Genomic DNA, 20,691 nt, shown 5'->3' with positions numbered 1-20,691 from the left:
TGTCACCATGGTGTCTTATCTTGGCTGATAATGTGAAACTAAAGCATATGCATGCATACAATCCTCCAAGCAGTTATGATCTTTATGTTATTTCCTGGCACATGAAGGAGTGCTTTTATTTAGCTCTATTGCCTGGAGATGCCTAGAGTGATTCTTGGTAGGTGCAGTAGAAAAGTACTACGGAACAGATAATTTGTCTATGTGGCTTCAATAGTATCTGTGCTTAATATATATTATTCTGCCCATATGCCTTGCTGTAAAAGAAAATTTTAAAATCTTCTCTTAAACATTACCCTATGAACCATCAGTACCATTATAGTCTTTTTTTTTTATTAAGAATTAAGAATTTTTAGCTCACACATTTCTTTAAAGTAACTTTACCTACTGAGATTCCAAGGAAAATAATAGTATATGTTGTTTGTAGGAGATTTAGTAAAAGGGGAAGGAAATTTATAAATGTAGCAAAATAAGATTCACCGTTAACATGATGAAGTTATTGCTCCTTGCTACTTTATATAGGTGTGAGTATGAGCTTAGCTAGTAAATGCAGACAAGTAGTTTTGAACATTTCCTGTATAGATGAATGGATGGCCGGATGTTTATATAGTATAAGGCAGCTGCAAGAAGAATGGAGTTCTCATTAATTGCACTTTCTTAATTGAATTTTATATTGTAGTTGGTTCTTCTAAACCAGGGATGTCAAACTCACATCGTCACGGCAGCATCATGTGACGTATTGGGACTTTTCCCTCCTTCGCTAAACCAGGCATGGGCATGGCCAGTGCGTGATGCATCCAGCCCATGGGCCAGGAGTTTGACCGCCCTTTTCTAAACGATCTGATCACTTGTCCCTCTTATTATTTAGAATGGAGGATTTAGATATAAAATAAAATACTTGTTTTGTTTATTCCTTAATGCACTAAATCCATCAATACCTTTATGGTCTTTGTGAGCATCATATCTCCTTGGAATATGAGATTTAGATAGAGTGTGAAGACCATAAGGCTCATTTGGGATTCGGATTACTTTTAATCCTTAAGGTGATTTTTAGAATTTGTAGAATATATATTCTTTTTAACATTTTTGAGAGTCTGAATTGATGGATCATTCCCAGTGAGACTTCCTTAGTCTATTCCAAAAATATTAACTACTACAAGAGTGACCTTGGCACCCAAGAGTCGATATGATGAGGAGCTTAGCTAGAGCTGAAGTGAGACTCAGAAGGTAAATGAATCATATCAAGTATGACCATTGCAGGCCTGAAAATGATTTTTAATTAACCACTGATCCTCAGAGGTAGCAAGTTCATAAAAGCTGTACATCTCAAGGGAACCATATAAAATGTATAAGCAGCAATTTACAAAATCGAATAAGTCTTTTTGAAACTGCTGCTTTCATTCATCCCCCCCAGCCTCTTCTTATATATTTAGCTGTTCAATATGATTTTTCAAGACTTAAATCTATTACAGTCACACAAACTCTACTACTTTATCACTTGTGTATCATATAACTTCTTCCTTTTTTTTCTTTTTAAATCAGAGAGAAAATCAATCAAGAAATGTAAAAACTACGAGTCTTGTAGCATAAGCTTTTCTGGGCCAGACCCTACTTCATCAGATACATGAAGCAGTCACCTAATGGGTAGGTATATATATCCTAGTACAGAGAGAAGGAAATTGATATCTACAGGGAGAAGAGTAGGGGGAGAGGCCCAGTGGTCAAGCAATGAAAGAGGGGGTGGGCGGTGTAATCACAATGCCATGCAGAGCGCAACTGATTACTCAATGCAACCCAATTTTACACAAACTTATGAAGAAAAGGCATATTTAAAAAAAAAAAACTGGAGTCTTACATGAAGACCTACTTTTCTGCAAGATTGCATCAGGCAACTTATTTCCAGGCAACAGAATCCATTTATATTTTGCTTATGTATTTTTCAACAGAATAGAAGAATCTGTAAAAAAAAGTTACTGCATAACATTGCGCACTCACCTCTCAATCAGTTCATTAAGGTTAGATTTTAAAGCTGAGTGCAGTAAAAATGCTGCAAAAGTTTTCCCACGAACCCTTGAAAGAAGTAATAAAATGACTGCCATATTTAATGGTTTAGTAAGCATTTTAGTTCCTACTTCCAAGTGCTGTTCCTCTTTTCAAGATAGATTGATAGCATCTTCACCTGAACTCCCTCAATAGAGTTGCCCTTAAAGCAACTCCACTTTCCAGGCACCACAGCGGAAAAAAGCATGATGTAGTAACATCATCTTAAAGCGATGTGTCTCTACCACAGCATACTGAGAAGTCTGCTGTTGTCTGCAGCCAGATCCTACAATATAACTGTCTTTTCTCCATTCTTTTGGTCATAAATATCTTTCTCCAGGAATTGCATCAGAAATTCTTAAAACTCAAATTTGAGAAGGTAAAGGTAAAAAATACATTGGCAGGGTCTCACCAAGTGCCGAGGGTATATCTTCTATAGGACCATTCATACAGGATAATAGCATATCGCTTGCTGCCATTGATAGCCCTTGGGTGACACTATTTTGTGCATCCCGGAAGATGGCCATTGATCCTCACAACCTTAAATGAATGCTTGTCCTTTCTTAGAATCTGTAGCCAAGTCTAAAACAGAGTACAACACTAATGGGCTACCGAAAGTAAGTTAAATTGTGATGCCGCTTCTGTTCCATCCTACCTCAATAACAACATCAGCCATAATACTGAGAATCCATTCATCTGTCCATTATGCTCTTCTATAATAAACAAAACTAGGGTTTTCCTAATTCAGGAAGGTAAATGAAATTGGAAGCTGCTTAATTTGGTATCCCGATGAAGCTATTGCCCTCTCACGTGATTTTATAGTGTTCATGTGCTATGCCTATTTGTAATCTACTAGTGAGCCCACTAGTCACAAATGAGTCACACTCATTCTGATTTGTGTTCTGCATAATATTGTGGTGCATCTACTTTCTTGTGCAGTGCTTGACCTTTTGGCTTTGCTTTGGACACCTCCTTCTCTTTGTACCTAGGGTATATGCATACACATTTACCTACTGAGGTGACTATGTATTTGGTTTATGAAAACTTATGTCACAAAAAAATTGATAGATACTAAGGTGCCAGTTAACTTTTTGATGATTAAATCATATCAGGTTGAGGAACTGCAATCCTTATTTAGGAAAGCTAACCACATTTGTCACATGATTATAGAAATGGCTAATATAGTATCTAGTTTCATTCATTTAATTTAATTCCAAATGATAGTATCTAGGAAACTGATTGTTTCACTGGATGAAGTGCTGGCTTTTAATCTGTTCTCATAAAAGATGCAATTTTGGTGTTCAATCCTTCAATGTTCCTGAAGACATAAGAGTTGGAGCCAGCCTAAGTAAGTTACCTGAGATGAATATAAGCTACTTGAGATCAGTACAAAGTTAATTGAGTACCGTTGATTTATCTGTTCTAAAGGGTCTGTATTCAAAAAAGATTTGCGATTATATTATATATCCTCTAGTTTGGATGAAATTCTCCAGTTTTAATTTTGGCTATGACACTAGTTGGGGAGTAACAATCTGGAATATATAAGGCTAGAGTAGACAAAAGTAGTCTATGTCATGCACTATTGGGGGAAAAAGATCTACTTATACTGCAAACTCAATCTTTCTTTTCATAGGTTTTTAGATTAAATGGCTCCATTTCCTGTTTTATCATGGATTATTATTATTATTTTTTTTAATGCCACCTATCTCTCCTACAAAGGGACTTTGGGCGGCTTACAGGTTATTTTTATACTTTTTAGGCTAAAATGATGATTTACATTCTGTACTTTTTAACAGGCATGAATCGGCATCCTCCAGGTCCTGATATTTCCACCTTCTATCCCTTATCTCCTGGAAGTGTTGGGCAAATAACCCCACCACTAGGCTGGTAAGAGCTTCCTGCTACTTCTGAGTTGCACTCATGTATTTTGTGTTATGAACATCCAATGCATGTTTATTGACTTGAGAAATGACTTGTTTTAAAACAATTGTAAGGTTTCCATTATTAAATAACAAAACACAATTATTTATAAAAAGTATGGAAAGTAGTTGGCTTTGCAGAGCAACCTATTGAGAGTAAATTGGACTCAAGAAATAGTATGATGTTCCTAAATGAAATCCAGTGCACAATTCACAGACTCTATGACTTGAATAGTTGGGAGCCCAATAATATGTGTTAGGTAAGATCGCTTATTTGGACTTGTGAAATACACAAGTGCCACTGAATACATGCAGAGTGCCACATTACCACTAAATAACCACAATTTATATGTTCATTTTGCACTAATTTATCCTCAGTGTAACAAATGTTTCAAATTTGTAAAATGCTTCAAGGCAAACTCTCCTTTATGAAGGAGGAATGCCCAATTTGATTCAATTTAGTAAATGTGTTCTTTGTTTAATCTAAGTTGAAAAAATGGCAATTGAGTGAATTGAATTTACCTTTCATGAAATTTCTTCCAAGGAGTCAATCAGATGCAGTATTGCTTAGCAAGAGTGTATCTGACATAAACAAATGGGGGGGGGGGGAAAGAATTGTAGTGATCTAAATTTTTGTAATTTTAAGATAATATTAAGGATGCTAATGAGCTATCTCTATAACTCTTTTGAGAATTTGTCATTTTGACAAAGCTGGTACATTAGATAGAAAAACTCATTTGCTACATGATGTATTATTTCATATCAAAAAATACTAAAACTATTTGAATAAACCTTTTTGATTGGAAGAAAATTAGGAGAGCCAAGAGTTTGGTGGCCAAGTTTTTTTATATTATTGTGGCTATTTTTACACTAAGGAAAGATTTTTTGGAGTGTGGGAATAGATTCGGTTCCAACTTTTAAATTTTAACAATTGTTTGCTTCTTTGTACGTACGTTTTTTTCAAAGATGAATCTGAATTAAAAATACTGGTAATATAGTATAGTATAGTATAGTATAGTATAGTATAGTATAGTATAGTATAGTATAGTATAGTATAGTATAGTATAGTATACAGCACTTAATTCTCTTACGTTTCTGCTTATTGCTGTACTGTGTGATTGATATTTGAATTGTGTGTGCATAATTGTGTACATATGCAATGGTCTAACCTACCGTGTATGCACAGAAGTTAACTTAAGTGTGAAGAGTGCCATGGTGAGAATAAGAAAGGGCCAGCAGCTTTAAAATGCCAGTTTCTTAAATCTGTCAATCAATAGCTCTGCTTGAATAGAATTGAGTGTACTCTTTCAAGGAAAATTCAATTATTCTCTCCGAAGTTGATACACAAGTGTGTTAACTTCTAATTCAGAAGTTGCATTAATTCACGATGGGAAAAAAACCCAATGTAAACTAAACATAAAAGATTCAAAATATTTGAAACATTCAAATTGAGCTATTCATGTATCTATTCAGAAGAACAGAAGTTTATATTAGAAGTTTCTTTGTATTTTAAACTCCCTTTCAAGGTTTTTGTTTTGCATTCAAACTGTATGAACTTGGGCTGTGTACACACATTGAATCTAATTTCAAGAAGATGCTTCAGACAGTTTGTTGTATGCAAACAACACTCTCCAATGCTTCACAATGTGGGAAAAGACACAGTTGCTTAAAATATAACATATAGTTAATGTTTTTGTTAGAGTCCAAATATCCCAGGATTTTTTAAGAATGTCCCTTTACCAGAAATAGGCAAAGCTATTGGTTCCCTCTGCCTGATTGCTCCAGTTTGGCTCCTCCTCCTTCTGCCATGGGAGTGACTAAACAATACAGGAAGGTATTTTCATGTTTTGTGAAAACTGGGATTCCCAGTTTGTTACTGTTTTAATAATCATAATATAGCAAGAATAAATCCTAGTTTATTTGTTCTTACGAAGTGAAGAATAAGCTACTCGGGTTATTAGTTGGTTATCTATTTATTGGTGTTTGGAAAAAGGCAGATTGACTTCTGTTACTTTATAATTGATGGGTTGCTTTCTTCTGTGACCTCAGGCAAGGTCAGCCTGTATATCCCATCTCAGGTGGATTCAGGCATCCCTACCCATCCTCACTTTCAGTCGACACTTCCATGTCAAGGTAGGTGTAGGTGGGGAATGACTGGCTCAGGAACAAATGCTGGACATGGAGGGGAATTGGCTATTCTGCTTTGTCCTGGTGGCTGCCTTTGCTTGCTCTCTCTGCCCCATTAGCTAAATTGCATTTAAGTCTGTGTGTATGTCTATAGAATACTGTGTATATACAGCTTGCAATTATCATTGGCTGATTAAAAGACATCAAATCTATGATACAACAATCTTACTGAGGCCAAAGAGAGTATTAGTTTTGTCAGAGAGTATTAATATTGTCAGCACAAGTGCAATGAAATCATTGTACATAATGACTGAAAATAAAACGGTGACTTTTGACAGTTTTCTTCGTATTCTCTCTCCATTCTCTGAAGCATTCTATTTAAATGTAGAATGCAAGATAGGAAACACTTTTCCAGGCTCCAAACTATTTTACAATTAAGGCAAAAGAAGCTGTGTAGACATGGTTATATTGCTGTACGAATAAAGAACTTTAGTGCAAGCAGGCAGCACTAACTAGGTGTTGGTGGTGGCATCATTTTGTATCATTCTTATCTTTCTGTGGTATGAAAATATGGGATCTATATGCTGTGCTTGGTGTACCCAAAGGTCGCTGTAATTTTCTATGTATCTCATATCAATAAAATGCAACATACAAATAAAAACAATTTAACACATTTGTTGGCTGGGTGTGTGGAATACATGTACTGTTTTCAGTTTAATCACACTTTTTATTTCCTCCCATTTACAGTTGTGCCACGTTCAATACAACTTTTTCTAATATGCTAGTTATCATCTTATACTATTTTCTGTCAAATTTTTATATGAATTAATGCAACGTGTCAGGTTGCCAACTAGTTTTTGCATATGAAGTATAGAAAGACTAGATAAGACTAAATAAATATCAAACTAATACAAAGACACTACTTTCATGTTTAACAGTTAATACAGTTCAGTGTAATTAACAGATTAACATATTATTAGCTAAATCAGGGTTCTCCAATGTTGTATTCTCCTGGTATATTGGCTTTCAACACTAGTTGGTACTAATATACCCATCTTGATATTCTCTTTTGGGTTAGAGTGGTTCTCAACCTTTTCTATCACCCTTTAAAAACTTTTGTGGACACGGATCATGGCCATGGAGCCCCAAGACATAACTCAAGGTTTAAACCAGGGGTGAAATCCAGCAGATTCTGACAGGTTCTAGAGAACCGGTAGCGGAAATTTTGAGCAGTTCGGAGAACTGGTAGTGGAAATTTTGAGCAGTTCACCTCTGTCTGGCCCCAGAGTGGGGTAGGAATGGGGATTTTGCAATATCCTCCCCCAGGAGTGGGGAGGAAATGGGAATTTTGCAGTATCCTTCCCTTGGAGTGGGGTGGGAATGGAGATTTTGCAGAATCCTTCCCCTGCCACCCCCACCAAGCCACCCCCACCAAGCCACACCATGCCCACCAAGCCACACCCCCAGAACAGGGGTAAAAAAATTTGGATTTCACCACTGGTTTAAACTATAACATTCCTTCAAGTCTTTGCAGAATCCTTATGATGACATCACATCCCCCACCCCCAGATTGAGAACCATTGGTTAGACAATATTATGCACAGTGCAGAAAAACAAAAGTAAGAACTAGTAAGGTAAAGAAAGTAAAGGCATAATATAAAAAGAAAAAATATAGCTCAAACTAGTTTGCACCAGTATTATTCACTGTACTGCTCCATACCTTTCTACCTTCTTCACAAAATAATCCTATTGTTCTTTAAATTTCTCATCATTCTCTTTCTAAAAATCTCATCAACCTCATCAAGTACTTTCTTTCATGCTGTTGATTCCTTTTTTATTCAGTCCTCCTTTAACAATGCTTCATTCTTTACAGAATCTTTTCTAGTTTTACCCCAAGTTTAATAATCTTATTCTGTGCAGATTAGGATCTCTGAACAGAGATTATTTTGCAAACTAACATACTCTTGCCCACATTCTGGCAACTAGCAGTATATTGACATGCACAGGATGCAGTCTTTGTCAATATTAAAGTTGATGTCTGGCACATCTGGACCAATATTCGATGTGAGAAACTAATCTTGGCTAAATAAAGACAGTAATTGGTTGCCCGTCACTGCCACTGCCACCACCATTATGATGATCTTTAAAACATTGGGGCGTTATTGATTTTATCTATTCAATTTACACATGTTCCCCAGCTTTTTATAACATTAGCAGAATGGTCTGCTGTTAAACTGGTAATAGTTTGAATGGCTTCACTAATGAAGTACAGAAAATTCTGCTGGAATCATGAAAAGCTATTTAATATTTACTGGAATATCTTTTTTAAATAAAGAAGTGAAGAGATAGCATGAGGTAGGATCTATGCTGGAAATCCTTTTCAGTGTGTAATGTGTAAAACTGCCCCAAGTAGTCCTTGTGGTATGCAGTAGCTATTTTGCTTTAAGAGGCACACACCGGTGTGTAGTGCTTTAAATGTCTGAGAAGAGAGAAAACCTGCATTTCATTACGTAGAGCATTGCAGCTCCAAGTTCCTGGCATTATATGTTCTTCTCATTACTTTGATTGGGTGCAACCATGCAAATCTGCACAGGAGTGAATGTAAGAATTAATTGAGTGGCAGCTCTCAGTTCAACATTTCCATACGTGCGTGTCGGAAACAATAACACTCTAATTTATTGTATATACATGGATTATGAACCTCTGCAGAGTGTAGATTGGGATCTTTTAGAGCTTATATAATTGTTTGATGACACACACACACACACACACACACACACACACACACACACACACCATACTGGGTAACTAGGAACATCTCCCTCTAAACTCTTCCAGTTTGTCTTCAACCATTACAACAGCCGCAATTTCATATTTGGACAGGACGTGCTTGTCCAATATGGTTATTTCTTTCCTCCTCCCAATTTTATTTAAAAGTATCTCAACTTTTCTTCAAAACTCCTTAAAACTGTTATTTAAGGCTTCATACATTGTCTTGTGACAGGCAGTTGGCCAACTTTATGATCTTAAGGGCTCTGTTTCACAACTCTGCATTGTAGGAATTAAGGTTTCCCCTTCACATGGATTTATTTGCTTGGTGAGAGTTACACAGTAGACCTATCTAAACACCACCCGGCATTTATTAAGCAGGCTCATCACACTATTTGCTCTTGTCTGGGAGCAAGCTTTATGGATGGCAGACTCTGAAGCTCCTCATCTTCCTCCAAGCCTCCTATCAGGCAGTAATGTTCGGTGATGCCTTCATCTCTTTGAGAGATCAGTCGGATTCTCTATGGTTTGACACTTAGCTAATATTTGCATTGGAGAAAATGTCCGTAAAGTGTTTAAAGGTTTTAAAAGGCTTGCCCTGCTCACTTCCACCAACGCTAAGAAGTAAGAGAGGAGTAAACCTTCTCTTGTCAGCTCAGTTCCAGCTGCAACAACTCAAGTTTCTCTTCAGTGGTGATGTCTTAAATTTTATTACCCATTCTTGCTATTGAAACATTTTCCAGTTGATACTCTGAAGTGTTTCATAAAAGCTCTACTACATCTTGGACCCTTTCCTTCTCTATGCATTAATACAGTATATGCACTCATGTGGATAGATATCCTTGTTTCATAAAGAATTAGCAATAGCAATAGCAATATATACAGCTTCATAGTGCTTTTAAAGCCCTGTCTAAGTGGTTTACAGAGTCAGCATATTGCCCCCAACAATCTGGGTCCTCATTTTACCCACCTCGGAAGGATGGAAAGCTGAGTCAACCTTGAGCCCATGAGATTTGTACTGCTGAACTGTAGCTAGCAGTCAGCTGAAGTAGCCTGCAGTACTGCACTCTAACCACTGCGCCACCTCGGCTCCTCAATTAACTGTAAATGCAGTTGTTTGAATGCCATCTATGCATTCTCATAGCTTGTCCTGTTTTTTGGTCTCAGGAACTTTCAGTACTGGATCTGTTGTGGTGGCTTTTTATTTATTTATATTCCACCTTTATTTTATAAAAGAAGGTGGTGAGCACATCTAATACTCCTTCCTCCTTCTATTTTCTCCACAAGAACAACAACCCTGAGGTGGGTTTCTCCTCCTGGTTTCTAGGCTAATACATTAACCACTACACCAAACCTGGCTTGGTAGGAACATGCCAATGTTTGTGTACCCAGGGGTAGCATTGTCACCAAACAAGTCTGTAAACACAAGTGTATAATTCTTGTGTGAGCATTCACATATGGCTACTCAAAAGAACTATAATTATAGGTACATAACACAGCAAGTTATTTTGGAAAATGAGGCTTTGCTGTCCCAGTAATAATGAGATAATTTTTCTTCCTCTCAAAAGCTTCCCACCTCTTCATGGCACTCAGAAGTGTGTGCATTCTCTATCTTTAACACTGATAGGCTGTGTCCCTGCATACATTTATAATATATACCCTGTATACACTAATAATAGATAACATACAGGAGTGGGCTTCAAAAATTTTAGCAAGGGGTTCCCTGCCCAGTTGTCGGATGGGCATGACCGTGGTGGGCATGGCCTAGTTGGCCTCCTGTACCATGGCGGGAGGGGTTTTTTTTGCCCTCCCTGGGCTTCAGAGTCTTTTTTTGAGCCTCTGGGAGGGTGAAAACGGCCTTCCCAGGCTCCAGAGACCCTCTGGAGGCCAGACATGGGCCCATTTCCAGCCTTCCTGAACTTCCAGTAGGCCCGTTTTTGCCCTTCCCGAGCCTCCATGCGCACCCTTCACTTACCTGCATCCAAAATGGGCCGCGTGGGGACTCCTGGGAGGGGTGGGGCAGGGTGGGCAGGGTCAGCCTGGGAGGGGCGGGGCAGGGTGGGAAGGGCCAGCCAGGAGTGAGATTTGGGGGTTCTCCGAACTGCACAGAATCTTAGCTAGAGGTTCTCCCGAACCCCTGCGAACCCTCAGCAGCCCACCCCCGATAACATACCAAAAGGCCGAAGTGCACATGTGCAGTCTCTTAAAAGATCAGTTATAGAAGCAGCCAGATGGGAAAGGGACAATGTTCAATATTGAAGGACAATAGTATCAGGAGGTGAGTGGTGAGTGTATCATGTGCCTGAGGCATGAGTCACATATCATAGAGACAAGATAAATATTATTGAACACATTGATCCTGGGATTTAGATTATACAATTAGAAAGTTATAGCTTCTCAAGGAAATGCAATTTTTTCTCAACCTTATTTTCTTTCTGCATGACCATTCCTCCTTTTTTTAGCTGGTGGTGGGTAACTTTAATGTTATATTTATGTGAGAAAATATTTTTATGGAGCTAGGATGAAATTAGCATTATGTTTCCTACTGTATGTGTTTTTAGAATTGTTGGAGGCATTGAATTTCTTTGCATATAATACAAGATATCTACTGCAACATTTCTCCAGGATTAAAGGACAAAAATAATCCTGTTTACTCTGTCCCTATCTTAGCTGTCAAATATAGGCATCTTAATATTTTTGTTGCTAGCCTAATACGAAATATTTCTTCCTAGGCTTTCCTTGTGATTCATATAATTGTTCAATGCTAAGAGAAAATTGCCATTATGAAAAAGACTTGCCCTTTTTCATCCTTTGTAGGTTTTCACATCATATGATCCCAGGTCCTCCGGGACCCCACGCAACTGGAATCCCTCACCCTGCAATTGTAACACCTCAAGTCAAACAAGAACATCCACACACAGACAGTGACTTAATGCACGTGTGAGTTGGACTTTTCCAAGTCTTTTAACAATCCTTAATCTGCATTCCCTGGGAACCAAGTGGACATGGCAATAGTTGTGATGAAGGGCTTTTTCCCCTGCTGATCCTTAAAATAAAGTGTTGGATATGTGCCTAAGTTATGAATATAGCCTTGTATTTTCTGTACCTTTAAGAGACCTGGGCATTTTACAGCCCTTGGCCATATATGGCCCTTTGGCTATCCCTGTCTGTCCCATGTGAGGTCAATCAAAAAATTAGTAATCAAAACTAAATAAGTGTACTCCATGTACACAATACAGCTGCATTGCTTTTATTTTGAAGGTGGCTGCTACATTTTTTTTCATATATATATGAAATATAATATATATATATATATATATATATATATATATATATATTCATATATGCAGTGGTGGGATTCAGCCAGTTCACACCACTTCAGGAAAACCAGTTGTTAACTTTCTGAGCAGTTTGGCAAACTGGTTGTTGGAAGAAATCATTAGGGCAGAGAACTGGTTGTTAAATTACTTGAATCCCACCACTGCATATATGCATGCATGTGTGCTGAGGCACCTTCCCAGCCCTATTGATTTGGCCATTCACAACATCCCAACTTTTCATGTAGTCCCTTGGGAAAAATTACTCCTGACCTTGAATATTGAAGCTGTTTACACTGAGGTAACTCATGTAGTATCAAGTTAAATGAAAGCCTTTCTGGTGTTCCAATTTTAATATGATCCAACCTAGATCTGCATTGTGAAATGTATTATGGATTATCAAAATTTATCTATCTCGTATTAACATGGAGAAATAAAAATATTTGGATAACTGCAAATATGTTTCCTTCGGATGGGGGCTTTGGATTGTAGAATCTCTTTCTGATTTTATATTCTCAGTTCTAACAAAGAAGTATAGTTTAAACATATCATATTTCAAGGAAGAATAGGCATTTTATTTTATTTATTTATTGAATTTTATTTAAAAAGCACAATTAAATACAAATTGTATATATGTATGTATGTATGTATATGTGTGTGTGTGTGTGTATGTGTGTGTGTGTGTGTGTGTGTGTGTGTATATATATATATATATATATGTATATGTATATGTATATGTATATGTATATATATATACACTGTATAAATAAAAATTAAATGTTGTAGATTAACACAGATATGGGACATATTCATAAAACTACCAAATAAGACCAAAATTAGATTGCTTTTGACTTGGTCATAGATAGAGATAACACTCTTTTAAGTTACAATAATTCCCAGAGTTAGCCTTTGAAGACTTGAACTTTGTTTTTCAGCCTTTCTATTTTATGAAAAAGATGGAAATTATTTTTCTAAAGGAGGTAGCTTATTACTGTTCCTTCTTCAGATATTTCAGAAACACATTTTATACAATTTAAATAGGTTGGATGGAAGCAGTCTCATTTATTTTTAAACAGAGGTGGGCATCACATACTGTAACAACTGGTTCGCACAGAACGCGAAAATGTGAGAGTGAGAGAGCTTGCTTCGTTCACGCGCCTTCCGCACATGCACGCGACAGCAAACACACGACGATTTTATAGGACGGGATACGCCTGGGTGGGCGGGCCCAGCCCCTGGATGGAACTACCGGTTTGCCCAAATTGGTCCAAACTGGCAGCAGCCCACCTCTGTCTTTAAAGTATTGTGTTTTGTTCTAATTCTCATATTACAGAAAATTCTACTCTCCAACACCTCTGACTATTGATCCTTGCATTGTTAATTATTACCGTATTTTTTGGAGTATAAGACGCACCTTTCCTCCCCTAAAAGGGGGTGAAAATTTAGGTGTATCTTATACACTGAATGTAGCCCCACCCACCCACTGGCCCCCACCCTTTGGGCTCTGCCTCCCAGCAGTTTACCTCTTGCAGCAAGCACAAGAAGAAACAGCTCGTTTCAACTTCAGCACATCCTAATTAGCACAAGTTGATTGGATTGGCCTCCCAACTCTCAGCTGTTTTGCTCTCAGCTGTTTTGCGTGGGCCTCTGCTGCTTGCTACAAGGAGGTAAATTGCTGGGAGCAGATTTTTTTTTTCTTGTGCTAATCAAGCTATGCTGAAAGTAAAGCAGGCTATTTGCTGTTTGCTGCAAAAAGGCAAAATTGCTGGGAGGCAGAGGCAGATTTCTTTTTCTTGTTTTCCTCATCAAAAAAGGTAGGTGCGTCTTATACTCTGAAAAATATGGTAGTTTATCCACAAGTTTCTCTTAACAGCCATGTACTGCTATAAATGTGCATATCATATAGCCACAGAAATTCAAATACATCTGGAAATATTTGTGTGTGCCACTGTTAAGGAGCTCTAAGACTTCTTAACAAATAACAGAGGAAAATACTTCTAGATCAGACTTCAACGCCCAGAATTCCCCAGCCAGCCAGCTTTGCTTTGCTTTGCTGGCTGGGGAATTCTGGAAGTTGAAGTCCGCCAGGCTTAAAGTTGCCATGGTTGGAGACCCCTGATCTAGATGGAAATGAGAAATTATTTTTTGCTTTCTTCTTTCTTTTTCTTTATGCCTGAACTCTGAAATAACCTAGCGAATATTGCCCAGTAGAAATGAAGAGATATCTGTTGATCACCTGAAATGCAGTATAAAATAAATATCCCTTAAAAATGAACACGGTATCAATTGCACTCTTCTGTATGTTCTCTTTCCTCCTGTTACCTTTAGGAAGCCTCAGCATGAACAGAGGAAAGAACAAGAGCCCAAAAGACCTCACATTAAGAAACCTCTGAACGCTTTCATGTTATACATGAAAGAGATGAGAGCGAATGTTGTAGCAGAATGTACTCTGAAAGAAAGCGCAGCCATCAACCAGATTCTCGGCAGAAGGGTATGAAGAAATGTGTTTTTGCGTATATGCATATTGTGTGTTCAGTCTATAGTATTTAACTCACCATGTTCCATTAGCCTCAGGTTTGCCTCCTCCAGAGTTGTTGGGTTGAGATTCAGTTTCAATTATCCTGATTGTTGCATTAGACCTCACGTACGAGTTCTCCCCCATATTTTTTCACAAATTGACTACAGCTTAGTCCTTGACTTACGACCGCAATTAAGCCCAACATTTCCATTGCTAAGCAAGGCAGTTGTTAAGTGAGTTGGTCCTCATTTTCTAAACTTTTTTTTTGCCATTGTTGCTAAGGGAATCGCTGCAGCTGTTAAATGAATCATGCAGTCACTAAGTGAATCTGGTTTCCTCCATTGACTTTGCTTGTTGGAAGCCAGGAGTGAAGGTTACAAATGGTGATACCTGAGCCAGTGTGCTGCCCTATTCACACACACACACACACACACACACACCACATTGAGTGAGAAGTCTTTATTCAAACCCCCTGCAGTTCTCAGGTACCCAACAAAAAGCAGGTTCAGTCACCAAACCTGGCAGGACTTGGGCGGCACAAGAGTTCCTGGCCAGAAGCAGTCCACTAAGCATGATACACTGTCCCAAGAGCAAGTCCAAGATTCAAACACACAGGAAGCAGAAATATGGATCAAGGAAACCAGGCAAAGCCCAGCAAAGCCCATCTCTTTGCATGGAATTAACTAGGTAACGCTGGGGTGGCCATTCACAGTGAGCGAGGCTGCTTCCTCACCAGTAACCTGGCCAATTGTCGTTGTGCCTGTTGCCTCTCCGCCCTGCACATACTTGGACGGGGGGTGGGGAGGTATGGACTCCATCCCCTCATACTTGCTGACTGAAGGCAGCTGCTCCTGTTCTTCTTCTGAAGCCTCCAGGCTAACCTGCTACAGCTATGGGTCTCTCTGCCTGGTGCCCAACTAGTCGTTTCTGCTGTGGTTGCTCCATTGAGCTGGAGCCCTCCACTCTCTGGTCTGTGTCTCGATGCCCCCCTGTACTCACTTCCCCAGATGTGCCAGGACCAACCTCTTCCTCCTCCGAATTTGCATCCTGAGAGGAGGCCAGAGGTGCATCCATGCCAGCAACTCTCATAAATATAGATATAAGATAAGATGGCTAGGGTAGGGTAGGGTAGGGTAGGGTAGGGTAGGGTAGGGTAGGGTAGCGTAGGATAGGATAGGATAGGATAGGATAGGATAGGATAGGATAGGATAGGATAGGATAGGATAGGATAGGATAGGATAGATAAGACGTAAGGCAAAGCAAGGCAAGACAAGACAACTGTTATTATCATCTTTTTCTGTGAACACACTGGCACACATTAAAAATGAGGTATATGCCAGTTGCCAAGTGCCCAAATTTTATTCACATGACCACGGGAATTCTGCAACCATCTTAACTGTGAAAAAGGGTCATAGGTCATTTTTTTTCAGGACTGTTGTAACTTTGAATGGTCACTAAATGAATGGTTGTAAGTCGAGGATTACCTATATGCTGTTGTAATTTAGAAGAAGTGATCAGATAACTTAAAGTAAACCCAAAAATTCTATGATGATTTTTTCCCCCTTGGCTGCCATATGTATTTAATTTCTCTCAGTCCCCATACTCTTTGTTCTCGCTTCTACAACTAGGAGTCATATGGGAAAAGGAACTCTTGCCAGATTTCTTTGCTTGCAAGAGTTTGATGGTTGCATGAAATAAAGTCAATAGCAAACAGCATCTCAGTCCCTCTGCGGTGTAAAGTTGTTGGAACAGATAGCTAGATTTGTGTTGTATAACAAATTAAATAGCTTATTTTCAAAAGAGGCCAGAAAATCTGTATTTCACAATGAGATTGAGTTGCCTTTTCCTGTGGGAAGTGATGTATAGATACAGTAGGCAATTCTCAACATCAACACCACATACTTAATTTTCTGCTTTACACAGCTTTTGCAGGGAGAGGAAATAGTTCTAATCAACCCCCCAATCATGTTAAAATATTATTACAACACATTTTTATAAAAATATATGTGTACCAAAAGTAGCCGAAATGTTTTTTTTTTAAGTTGTGACTCTTACGCTTTTTACTTCCTTCAGATCTTGATCTGTGCTTGCAGGCACATAAACCCTTAGTTTATAAAATTAATCTTGGCGTCAGAGTGATTAGGAGCTTCTATGCTATGAATACTATAATGTTTATTGCTTGGTCCCATCAAAGCATGTGTTATGTGTTTGATTATTATGTTACCTAAACATGTCATATGATTAGAAATTCTTACTTTTTTCCCCAAACACTGAATTAGCTTAAGCTCTTGTCTATATTTTGATAATTTTCTTCATTACTTAAGATATCTTTTGTCTCCCAGGATAATTCCTACATCCTCTATAATATATGGCAGGGATGTCAAACTCAATGCCTGGGGGCTGGATCTGGTCCACGGGGTGCTTAGATCTGGCCCACGGGGCCATCCTGGAAATAGTGAAGGACTGGCCCGCGGTGCCTGTGCCAGCGAAAACAGAACTCGTGTGGGCCACACATGGCCCTCCCGAGCTCCATTTTCACTGGCAGAAGGTTGCAGAAGGCCGTCCCAGCCAAAAAATGAGCTCACAAGGGCCATGCATGGTACCCGCAAGCTCTGTTTTTGCTGGCAGAGGGTTGTAGGAGGCCATCCCAGCGAAAAACGGAGTTCGGGAGCCCACTTTTGCTGGCAGAGCGCTCGGGCCACCAAAGGCATCCCCGACATAAGTGACATCATGCTGACCACACCCACCCTGGCCATGCCCATCCCACCCCCATGAGATCAAACACAACCCTGATGTGGCTGTCAATGAAATCGAGTTTGACACCTCTGGTATAGAGTATTTGCTTATAGGTTAATACTTATAAAGTCTCAAGATAAACTGAGAGTGGGTTTTTCTGGATGGGTTTTGGGATTATGAATCTAGATGTTATTCTTTGATTTGAGGTTGTCTAGAGTGCTGATTGCTTAGTGGGTAATATGCCATAAGGATATTTTCCAATTCTTTTTTCAACATGTGCTCTGCCTCCTTAAGATTCCACATACTTTCAGCAGGTGGCTGGACTTGTCTCAGTTAGATAGCATCGAGCTTGGTTAATATTTGGTTGGAGTGCTATAGGAAATTTTTCCAGTAAGTTATACTGGATTTTTTTTAAAAAAAATGACCTGGTAGAACAGATTTAGAAAGAAAGCCATTTCCACATTATTGTCAAGAAAAATATTTGGAATTGAATTCTACTGGAAGGAGACTTAAAAATTAAAATTAGTTTTATACATTGTCCCCATTTTATGCCTACCATGTTATGGTTTTTTACGCCAACATTTTAGCAAGTATCAAAAGTGAAACATTTTAAACAAGGAAGCATATTAAAGATTTCTCATTCAGGCTACTTCTACATAAATTGTGGCCTTATCAATAGCCTGTGTACTGACCCTACGTTTTGAATACCTGGCTATCCCAGAGAAATCTTGTCTTTATAGTTATTTGTATCTGAGTTCAGTTGGCTCTGAGCATCTACCAATTCATGTAGGACTTGGCTATTGGCATAATAGTGCAAATATCATTTTTCTAATATTTGCACCGATCTGTTAAAAGCATAGTTTGTATATAGTAGCAGATGGCAAAAAACTGAAATTGCATTGTAGTGAAAGGAGAAATAGCATTGTGGGATTCTAGCCAAAGCTTTAGTGAGAAGCCTCTGTCTAGGGTTATTTCAGAAAAGAATAGGACAGGATGTTTTGCTTTGTTTTAAAGGATTGAAATTCTGCTGTCTTGAAAGCTCACCCCATCTGTAAATAATATATTTCAAACTAACTGATTACACTACGCATTCAGTTGTACACATGTTTTGTATTGCCCATTAGAGAACAGTAGATAACTGTTGAGGCTAATTTTTAAAATTTAAATGTTATAATGTTACACGTATCCCTGCTTTACTGCTTTATAAGCATTGAAGCTGGCTTTACCACAATAAAACAAAATGCAAAATATAAAGTAAAATCAATAACCTCAAAATGTTGGGTTGCAACAGCCAAGTTTTATGTGGCCTAAAATGTGATTGAATGGCAGATAATTCAGAATATTATGATTTGGTTATGTGTCTAAAAGATAAGATTTCTCCCAAACTTCCATTACTAATATTTTTAAACAGCTCTCCTTCCTTGGTAATGCAGTGTGTCTTTGGCACTTCATTTCTCTTCTTGGCTCCCTCCCATGTTTCCTGCTGCCTAGCTCTTGGAAACTGCAGGCTTCTACCCTAATTTCCTGCTGTGAAACAGCTGATGGGCAGCTGCAGCGATTGGATCAGGCTGCTGCTTGAAGGGCGAAGGCTGCTGTGGTTCAGGGAAGGTTGTGTATATGTGCAATAGAAGAGCAGTTCACTTGTTCTAAAAAAAATTGCCTCAGGTTCAGTATTTTTGGAATGTTAAACTACAGGGTTTGGTTTTTAAACAATGTAAGTACTAAGCTCGACAATAAGAAGTGGTTCTTTAAAGGGCTTTCATTGGGAACTAGGAAAATAACAGCCTGTAGCTGAAATATCCACACGATTGGAAATGTGACCAAAAACACCTCAAGGTGGAAGATTTTGATTAGCCTTCCAAAGAACATTCTGTTGTTGCTAAGCTGTTGCTCAGAAATCATTCAGTGAGTGCTTCAGGATTGCATGGTTATAAAAAGAAGATGGATACATTTTAATTTTTGATTACTATTACTGATTCTTAAATGCATCTCTTCAAGATTTCATTGCTATGACTAATCTGTGAAAAGCAGTTAGAAAAAGGTCTTCCTCTCCAGTTGATTCCTATGGCACCATCTCCATGATCCTAAATATTGCAATTGCCTTTATTTACTTTTTTAGATTTATATAGTTGCTCATTTCATGACTTTGGGTGACAAAGAACATGTAAACAAAACAACCCAGAGATAAAAACAATATAAAATATATAAAATAGTACAAACATTTAAAATGTACAAAACTACAAGGCATGGAAAAAAGTAAATATCTCAACCATGCTAGTGGAGCCATCTTAAAAATGTCTTCTGTTCTCTGGGGTCCTTGAGGGACTTCTGTAACATTAAAAGAGAGGAACAAACCTGAGTTGGAAAGAATGTTCCATATGGTGGGCACTACAGCAGAGAAAGCTCACCTTCTGGGACCCATCACCCTAGCAGATGGTAGCAACAACTTACCTTTTTTGCCAAGTTTCATGGGATGGACTGTGATATAATTGGGAAAGATGGTTGTTAAGATAACCCAGTTTTATGCTATGAAGGGCTTTAAATCAGCACCTTGAATTGGAGATGGAAGCAAACTGGCAGCCAATGCAACTCAGAGTGGAAATTCTGAGAACACAGAATTGCCCATGTTGCTGCATTCTGCATCAGTTGAAACTTCCAGATCCTCTTCAAGGTCAGCTCCATATTGAACATATTACAGTAGTCCAATCTGGAAGTGACTTAAGGTATGAGTGTCTGGGGGCAGAGCTTCCCAATCCAGGAATGGGTGCGACTGACATACAACATGAAGTTATGCAAAAGCCTTCCCAGACATGAGTTAACGTTACCTACTCTTCAAGCAAGAATCTAAGTCCGGAAGGACCCCCAGAGGGTGCACCATATCAGTCTGGAGCAGTATGACCCCTATCCAAAGATGACATAGTCCTTGAAGCAACAGGCCCCCAAAACTAAAGCTGTTCAATTTTGCCAGGATTCAACTGAAGCCTGTTAGGGGTTGTTTCCCCTCCAGACCTTACAGCCTCCAGGCACTGAGATAAGATATTCCTGGCATTGCTTAATTTATCAGTGGAAGAGATATATAATTGGGTATCATCATCTTCATTCATTGTCATGTGAAAGCCATATTTATTCAAAGTTTCCACCAGACACACTGCCTGGCTTTTGCTCTTCTGGGTTTTATAGTTTTGTTTTGGATTTGTTTCTGTGGCTTCAGACTATCATTCCTTAGCTGTCTCTCTTGTTGCAATACCATCTGCTGCCCCTCCACCCC

At 38.5% G+C, this 20,691-nt stretch overlaps 1 protein-coding gene across 15 annotated transcripts in view; it reads left to right on the top strand.

The window, feature by feature from the left end:
- LEF1 (lymphoid enhancer binding factor 1) overlaps positions 1-20,691 on the top strand; it is a 115,234-nt gene that overhangs the window by 73,369 nt on the left and 21,174 nt on the right. For 8 of the 15 annotated variants that reach the window (XM_087875557.1, XM_087875561.1, XM_087875556.1 and 5 more), the window contains 3 exons: positions 3,834-3,924; positions 11,670-11,792; positions 14,498-14,660. In XM_087875557.1, coding sequence (XP_087731683.1) covers positions 3,834-3,924; positions 11,670-11,792; positions 14,498-14,660 — 377 coding nt within the window. Of the gene's footprint in view, positions 1-3,833; positions 3,925-6,005; positions 6,090-11,669; positions 11,793-14,497; positions 14,661-20,691 lie in introns of all 15 variants that reach the window. The other 7 variants (XM_034442247.3, XM_034442248.3, XM_087875555.1 and 4 more) reach the window with 1 other exon arrangement.

Source organism: Pantherophis guttatus, chromosome 8, assembly GCF_059756535.1.
Source record: "Pantherophis guttatus breed Tessera chromosome 8, ASM5975653v1, whole genome shotgun sequence".
Classification (NCBI taxonomy): domain Eukaryota; kingdom Metazoa; phylum Chordata; class Lepidosauria; order Squamata; family Colubridae; genus Pantherophis; species Pantherophis guttatus.
This window is presented reverse-complemented; position numbering and strand designations above follow the sequence as displayed.